The 9001-nt window shown below is 45.5% G+C and overlaps 1 protein-coding gene across 1 annotated transcript in view; it reads right to left on the reverse strand.

The window, feature by feature from the left end:
• The window catches only part of HTR7 (5-hydroxytryptamine receptor 7), a 38280-nt gene extending 32906 nt beyond the window's left edge, over positions 1-5374 (reverse strand). Inside the window, 4 exon segments of the mRNA XM_075026726.1 lie at positions 2756-3411; positions 3413-3526; positions 3528-3786; positions 5334-5374. Of these exon segments, the coding sequence (XP_074882827.1) occupies positions 2756-3411; positions 3413-3526; positions 3528-3786; positions 5334-5374 (1070 nt within the window).
• Between the last annotated feature and the right edge of the window lie 3627 nt (positions 5375-9001).

Here is a 9001-nt window from a genome sequence, read left to right on the forward strand (position 1 = left end):
GTCTAAGTGGCACCGAGGATAGTGGCCAAGATGAAGGATGGTGAATTTCATTGACTCCTTCCCTGCTTCTGGATTTCCTGGTTCATCTTGTATTTGTATTCTTTGCACCGAGTTAATAAGGGCTCTATCATCAGAGATCTTCTCCTTCTAGATAATGTAAGATATGCAAGCGTTTCCATCAAACTCATGGAAAAATGGTCCTCATGAAAATGGTCTGACCCTCTAACGCACTATATACATTGTGATTTGCAGCTCCTGCACCACATACAATACTTTATCCAGAGGCACTCATTTTCAGAGATAAATCTCCCTCACTGATCATTCAAGGCTTTCCTAACTACAGAAGTGTAAGAACAACTGCTGGTAAAAGAGCACCATCACAATCAATGCTACACTGGCAACATTTCATCATTCACATTTAATTTTCATAATTTCTCCCCAGTTTGCATATTTTGTACATATATGCTATTCAATGATTAGTTAACATCCCAAACTAATCTTTGGCCTGACTGAGCAGTGTTACAACAGTATAAGATTATTTATTTTTAAATAGGATTACAAATCATGGGGATTTTTTAATTCTTTATTGCCAAGTGGTAGAGACATTTTACTAATGAATTGCTGGCTTGTCTCCTTTTGTTTATGATATCACCTATCTTAACTATATAACGGACTGCGATGACAGAGGTTATAGCACCGTGATTCACAGAATCTTGATTTCAAGTAGGGAGTAGACAACAATATAATGAATTATGAAGAGATCCTGTTCAATAAACATTCAGGGATAGAAGTAGTAATGCAAAGACAAGAGGAGAATAATTCTGGTTTAAACCAGAACTTGTTAATGAAGATCATTAATACATAATAGGTTATGTTCTGTTCTAAATACATAGCCATATCTCTTGTTGGTATTTTGGGGGGACAGGGGAGTGGAGGGAGAATGGAAAGAAGACCACAAGAGAAAGAGACGTAATCATCACTGTAACCAGTTCAGTCAAAGCCCCTGTTCAGCATATAGCAGTCACCTTAAATGTTAAGAGATGAAAAAAGTAAAATTAAATTACTCCAGTGCTACAGTGTGAATCAGTCACACATCCTTACTTGGGTAAGAAAGCTTAATTATGTTAACCTGTCCTCAAAAGGTTATTAGAAAGGGAGGTGGAGAGCTCAGAGATGGACATCAAGAACAATCAAAGAATGGAAATACTTTATATGGAGAGAGTGAAAAAACGAAATCACCTATCCTAAAAATAGGTAGGATAGAAAACCAGTGAATAACACTGGGAAGGTAGATAAACCTATTCATATTTTCTTACAATACTGGAATTAAATTAAAAGATAGCAAATTTCAAGGCAAGAGAAACAACAACAACAACAAAATAATCCCACCCTTTGATACTCAGTTAAAGTCTGTATGTGGATTTCATTGCTAGAAGATGCTTTGCAGCATTCAGATAACTGCTAGCCATTATAGAAGTCAGTAAATAAAGAGCACCGGAGCAGGGGCTGCTTATACAGAAATTATAGTTCTGAAATAATTAATATAAACTGTGATGCTCCTTGGCATGAAACAACCTCCAGTTATTGTGGGAAACTCTTTTGAAAGACTGTTTCTTTGCAGACACCTAAGGCAGGGTTCTTTCCAAAAACTTTCTGAAGTAGATGGTCAAGGCTACTGTTGGATATCAGACTTGATAAACTACTTCTAGAGAGTAGTTAGGAAGTTCTTCAATTTCTGCTAATTGCGTTGAGTTGTAATGGAAACAATCCCCCTCTAGATGCTAAAATTATTGGCATGGATTTAGGCTGTGGAAGAGGGAAGTTACAGGCTGCAACTTACTTTAGAATGGGACCTGCACAGAATACAGGAATATCTTAGCCTTCCTCTGCAGAGGAGAGCTTAGACATGGGCAAATGTGGGATCTCAGGTGCGGCCTTAACATGAGAAATGAATGCCTAAGATCCTCTTCTGCAAGTCTGTATACACCTCCTTATTGCTCCAGTGCCTGTATCTTTTGGAAGGAACTAAATGTCAACGAGCAAAGCTTTGTTTTTAAGAGGGCAGAAGACATTTTTTTAAAAAGCAAATATTTGAAAGCACTTTTTCCTTCAAACAACACACTATTTGTCAAAAGCGGTTCTGTTAGTTGAAATGGAGCCGTTCTGGGATTGTCCTAGAACAATGATGGTAAAACCCTAATAAGCTATAATGCCCGCGCCTTCTCTGATCTGGTAAAACTCCGCTGAACTCAGTGAGGTTACACCGGCACCAGCTCCGGACGAATCAGCTCAAATCTAGCTCTTGTATAAAGCAGTTTAAAGACATACGTTGCAGACTTTAAAGCGGCTGCAGAGGCCCCGCTCTTTGTCCAGAGCCACAGCGAACGTACACGGTCTAGCTCCAGCTTTGTTCTGACAGCCGGGAAGCTACCCGGGGCACCCCCGGGCACCCGGGCTGGGGCAGCGGCAGGCAGCACGCACTGCTCCGGCGGGCTCCTTCGAACAGGAGAGGCTGCGAGGCTTGCGCTCGCCTCCCTCCGCGCTTTGAGCGTGCCTACAGCTCATTTCCAAGGGACCCGGAGGAGGCAAAAGGGAGCCCTGGCGGAACCGCTGGCGGCAGGTCCCCCGCGCCGGCGGCCGCCCTCGGTCCGCGGGGCGGCGGGCAGCGGCGCGGTGCCGGTCGCCCGCCCCCCCCCCCCGGAGTGCGGGGAGCGGCGGGAGGGCAGGGCGGGCGGCGGGGCGCCGGGGGTCTCACCTGTCGATACTTATCACGCAGAGAGTCATGATGGAGGCCGTGCAGCACATGACGTCCATGGCGATGAAGACGTTGCAGAAGAGGCGCCCGAAGATCCACTCGCCGCCGATGAGGTCGGTCACGCTGACGAAGGGCATGACGGCCAGGGCCACCGAGAGGTCGGCCAGGGCCAGCGAGACGATGAGATAGTTGGAGGGCTGCCGCAGCTTCTTCACGAAGCAGACGGAGATGACCACCAGGCAGTTGCCGGCGACGGTCAGCAGGGTGATGAGGGAGAGGACGGCCCCGATGACAACTTTCTCCACGTTGCCGTAGCTGAGGATCTGCTCCCCGCACTGGGAGTCGTTGGCGGGGAGGGGGCTCGCCGTGGGCAGCGCCGACGGGGGGGGCGACGGGCCCAGCTTCGCCAGGCTGCGCGGGGGCCAGGAGCCGGCGATCATCCTGCCGCCGCTCAGCGCCCGCGGGTCCTCCAGGACCGCGGCCCGGAGGTTACCGTAGAGGTGGCTGCCGTTGAGGGCGAGGACCGTGCCGGCGTGAGCTGCCCATGAAGCCCCGCCGCCCGCCGGCTCTCCCCGCCGCCCGGGCTGCTCGGGCTCCTCCTCGGGCACCCGGCGCCGCCCGCCCCCTCGCAGCCGGCGGAGCGGCCCGCCGGGGGGGCCCAGCCTTCAACTTCCCCCGGAGCCGCCGGGCTCGCCCGCGGCGCTCCCCGGGCGGCCGGCGGGCGGGCGCGGCGCCATCGCCCCCAGCCCGCGGGGCGAGGGGCGGGCGGGCGGGGGTGGCGGCGGCCGCTCCCCGCCCACCCGCGCCCACCGCCCGCTCCCACCCGCGGCCGCTTTCCTCCGACGGCGGCGGGGGACGGGGCGGGAGCCGCTCCGCCCCCCCCCGCTCCCTCCCTCCTCCCTTCTGAGCGGCAGCTGGCGGGGAGCTCCCCTTCGCCACGGCCCGTCTGCGCTGCGGCCGCGGGCGCCGGTCCCTCCTCCGGCTTCTCCCCCGCGGCCGCCCCAAGCGGAGGGGGGCGCTTCGGGACCCCCCTACATCATATACATCTACTTCATATACATCGTATACATCTACTTCATATACATCGTATACATCTACTTCATATACATGTACCTATACGGATATACAGGTCGCACCCGAGGAGCTGCGGGCGGGTGGACGCGCCTCGAGCAGAAGCGCCCGCCGGCTGAGCTGCTCCGGCCGGAGGCGGTGAGAGCCTCTCGGCGTGCCCGCCGCCACGCAGCCCGGCTTCTAGATCGGCGGGTTCAGACCTGCCTCCCTCTCCGCTGTCGGAACGCGCGTGCTGAAAGATTCGGGTCCGGCAGGACCCCTGCTGCTGCGTGGGGAGTTAATAGCGGCCGCTCTTGTGAGATCTACCCCCACCCACACAGCCATCTCTGAAGTATTTCTTCAGATCTTCAGGCTCGCAGATTCTCCTTCCTGCTAAATTAACGTGAACCCCATTACCTATTTTTTCTCTTTTATTAATATTTATTTTAGCATTATTTTCAATTTATTCACTGTTCCATGTGTAATCCTTTCAGTAAAGTTAAAAACAATAACAGAATCCCGTCGCTTTCAATTACCTGCTTTTCCTGCAGATTCCTTGAACTCTTCTTGGATACTAGCCCATTTCTGGGACGCACTAGCTTTCTCCCTTCTTTTAAGTCGTAGTTTTGCCTCCAAGTGGGGTGAAAACTAGCTGTCCCAATAGCCACTCACCCATGGGATGCCAGCAGAAGATTACACCTCTTGCTATAGTAACATGCTGGACAGTAAGGATTAAAAACGGGAAACACCTGCTCCTGAGTGTCCCCTTATATTTCCAACAAGACACAGAAGCCAGATGAACTAGAGAAAAGAGAGGAAATGAAAGGAGGACTGTGACTCCAGATGTATTGGTAACCACTAAGCAACGGCAGCAATAGCTGAATGAGGTCTTGCAGGTAGCAACGCTGTAGCAAGTTTTATTTAAGTATGCACCAGATAGAGGGAAGAGCTCTGTGTGTGGCCCAGCAGTAAGAGAGGCTGCAGTATGAGCTCACATCGTACACACATAAAAATCTGCTTTGAAGAAAGACCTAACAAGTACTCGGCTATCGGAAAAAAAACTCATCTGACACTCATAGGCACTACAGAAACATAAATCCATAGTGACTGAGGCTTCATACTTGGCTCACAGAATTTCTTGTTTTTAATGAAATCTATTCTGTCAGCATCACTGGTTCTTGAAAGCAGGCTTTCCATCATATGTGACTCTGCACTGGCTCAGCTCCCCTGTGAGCACGCATGGGACTGAGGGGTTGGGGTCAGATGTGCCTGACACAATCTGAGCACAGGCAGAGTCTCCTTGGTCAGAAATGCAGCAGGCAGTGAGCAGGGTTTGGGAGTTCAGTTGTTCGCTTTCCCTTCCGCCCCCACATCTTGATTTGACTAACATAATAAAATAAGCACGTTTTACATGGTAAGAATGAGATCTAGTTGGGCAGCTCTTTGACCATTATCAAGGTGAAAGTGCTTTCCTATTCAGTCACCTATTTTCCTATACTTCGTTAGTCTCCTCACTGTGTCCACTCACAATAAAAGCTTTCCCTGTTTAACCACGCAGAATGTGTTCATGAGCCTTGAGCTTCAGGTGACTTACCCCTCCAGGGTGATAAAGCAGGTACTTTGTCCCTCCTCCCCAGCTAAGCAAATATTAGGAAGAAAAAGCTCTTTAGAAATGGCAAGGGTACATCAAAATAAGTTAAAGCATTAAGGCAAAACATGGAGAAAGGTAAGTATTTCCTCGTTGTGTGAACATGTTTTTTAAAAGTAGTGTCTGAAGTACAGCTAAGGAGATAGGGACTGAGTAAATTTTCTTCAAAATAGATTCATATCATAAAAGCTGATAACATTGTACAGTTTAATACTCACTGTAAAAGCAATTTTTCAGTTACTTAAAATGTCACTAAGGCAGAGCAAATTATAATCTGGTGCTTCCTGCAAATGTGTTGACACAGTTCATTAAATCAGTCATTCTTCTTGACAGCTCTTCAATACATTTCTGGAACGTGACTCTCTAAGTGTACTCAGTGGATGATACGCAGGATCATTTGCTTGTTACTGTTACCCAGTGCAACCTGAAAGGAGGATTTTTAGCCTCATCTTTTGTTCTGTACCTTAAATTCCCATACAGTTCATTGGAAGTTAATCACCTGATTTCTTTCTTTCTCAAAGGTCATATGTTACCATTCTTTGTATTTACTCTCATAATCTTATCTTTGAAGAGACAAACCAATTTCAGTCAATTTACATACCATCATAGAAAGGGGTTTACATACTACTGCAGAGAAAACATGAAACTTTGGCAAGATTAAGCTGCTGATACCTCTCTAAAATCTTTTCCTTGAAAGCTTTTCACTAGGACACAGCTAGAATCACATTCCAGTTTGCAAGGCTGGGCTGAATCTGGTGAGGTGCTTTCCTTGAGGGCTTTAGAGGCTTTCACCTCCCCAGTGTCTGGGAAAGAAAACATCCGTCCATCACTCCATGAGACTACACCTATTCTCTATATTTAAAATAATGATATATGAAGGTAGGAGTTGTTCCTTCCAAGTGTACACCCTGCTTTTGTCTTCAGTGACCCTATTTACAAGCTCTAACATGCTGTTCCAGACAGCGTACAGAAATAAAATAAATGGCTGATTGGGTGTCAAGAATGACAAGCTGACATTTGTTCTCCCCCCACCCCCCCCAGATATTACCTTTTCACCTGCCATTAGCCTTCAATAAATACCATCAAATCAGTTTTCTGGCTGAGCTTAGTAACAGCCTGTCCTTTGAGTAATTTAGGTTTTCTCTATGTATAAAAGCCTCTTCGTATTTCTGTATACCTCCAAATCTGTGCTAAGGCCGTCGTCCCTCATTCTTCATGCACTTATTGAAGTTAAATTATTTTGTTCACACCTGATAATGTATTTTATTTACAAATCTCATATTTGATATTTCATTTTTGTTATATAGAAATGTGCCAGATTAACAAAAAAAAAAAGGCAAGGGAACATTTTTCTTTCATTTTCTGTTCTCTCCAAAAATAATTAACTTCTTTGTTTGATTTTTTTTCCCCTCCTCCAGAAACAGTTTTAATCACATAACTTCTTCTGCATTTGTGTTTCATACTAAGTGTATAATATAACAGTGGGTATTGGTATCAATTCTTTGCCCCTGTGTTAGGTAAGGTAAGATAGACATCATCAGAGCTAGCAAAGGAGACACAATTTCCCCAGCACATGTTGATTTAATGACGCCAGACTGTATCTATCAAAGTGTTTGCGTTGAAAGAAATTGCACTACATCCTGGATCCTTCATCCCTCTCCAGAGGACTTAATGCTTTCAGAGTCTGTTGACACAGCAGATCTTTGCTAACTTAGAGCACCCTGAGTGAAACGAGTCAAGGAATGCAGCACAAGAACTTCACCAGTGGAGGAGAAAGTGCTGACAGCCAGGCATGGTAACTCTTTCCCCCCCACAGCCACCTATAGAAAACAACAGCCGTGCTCATCTTAGCATAAAAGCTTAAAGGTGCTGCTAAATTCCTCTTCTTAAACAATTCAGTTTTGGATGCATGGCAGGTAGGTAACACAACAGGAGTATGCAAAGTAATAAATAAACAGAGAAGAAATTTTTCTTGCTCTTTCTCCTTTCTTATCATCCCCTTTTTTGTCCTTCCCTGCTCGAGCCAGTCTATCTTCATAAACTGTTGTTTTCATTTGTCTGTTGTAATTTTTTTTCTTTCCTTTTGTTTTCATCTTCTTTTCCTGGAAACCAATATAAGACTGGTGAGGACCTGCTTTGGGGAACAATAAATAAAGTATAGATATCTGTTTCTTCTGCCTTAGGGAAATATGTTGTCAAAATGTTTAGAATATTTTATCAGAGACTGGTTAGAATTCCATGGACAAATATTATTGAAACCTCGATTTTTATTCCCAGCATGTACAGTTTAGCAAATAACACTCTTGTCCAACTTCTAGCAAAGATGTTGCAGCTGCAGTTTTCTTTTCTGCCTTTTCTTGTCTTTGTGAAAATAAATCATCACCACTCTGTGGCAGTAAAACAGAGAGGTAACGGTTCTCATCTTTGGCATTTCTTATTATTGTCAAAATAAATACTCCCATCTGTGCAACTTAAATGTGAAATGATGTCTTCCCTTTTTGGAACCAGCAAATACTAACAACAGCAAGCTGTCATCTGAAAAGAAAACAAACAATTAAGATGAAATTTATGCTAAAAATTCTGTATCACTCAGAAAAACAGAGCTCCCATCCCTGAAAATTCAATCTGCACCTTTACAAAGGAGGTTATTGAGGTTATGATAAAAGTGACTGTGACATTCATGTTACTGAGTTGCTGAGATAGTACCAAACAATATCTTAGCTCCCTAAAAGTGTTAAATGCAGAACTAAAGCAAAAAAATCTGACAGTTGCTACCATGGGCTGCCCATTGAAAAAATATGAGAAGAATTGTTAGGGTTTCTGCATAAAAATTTACTGAAAGAACTGCCTTGAGATCTAAGTTTATCGAGAAAGAAAACACCTGGAGGTAGGAGATCTGGCTCCACCAGAAGGACTTCAGGACACTGATGAAGCAGAGCATGTTAGAAGCCTGTGGCTTAACAGTGAGGAACACAAAGGTGTTTTAAGTAGATCACTGGGGCTGGCCTAAACAAAAGTAGTAAGATCTGAGTAATTAATGTAGGAAATAAGGTTGTACACTGGTCTGAGTACGATTCATGCTACCTGATGCTGAAAGTGCTTCATACTCAGATTCTTACACCATTACAGCAATAGGGTTCTGCAGATCTTCTGCACAAAGATCTGTTTAAATGTTCTCCATTTTAAGTGCCTCGAGGAAAGGTTTGTTTTGCTTGTGTATTGCTAGACACAAAAGCTGCTTAATCCTGTTTGATGTCTCTGAACACTGCTGCAGTAGGGCCATTCAAAAATAATTGATATATGTTTATGGATTGCTTCTTACATTCATTTAGACAATTTAAATCAAGTTCCATCATACAGCCAGTCCAAGAAAACCTGGAATAATACCTTGAGCTCTTCCATTTTCACACATATCAAAGAAAAGCCTTGACAATACCATTCAGGCTATGCAGCTTGTTTGAATGTCTGGCAGAGAAGCAGTACTGGCTGATCTAATGTAATAGGCGAGCACCTTACAGATAGGCCAAAACAGAGCTCCTTTACTGAAG

Source organism: Buteo buteo, chromosome 4, assembly GCF_964188355.1.
Source record: "Buteo buteo chromosome 4, bButBut1.hap1.1, whole genome shotgun sequence".
In the NCBI taxonomy this organism is placed as follows: Eukaryota; Metazoa; Chordata; class Aves; order Accipitriformes; family Accipitridae; genus Buteo; species Buteo buteo.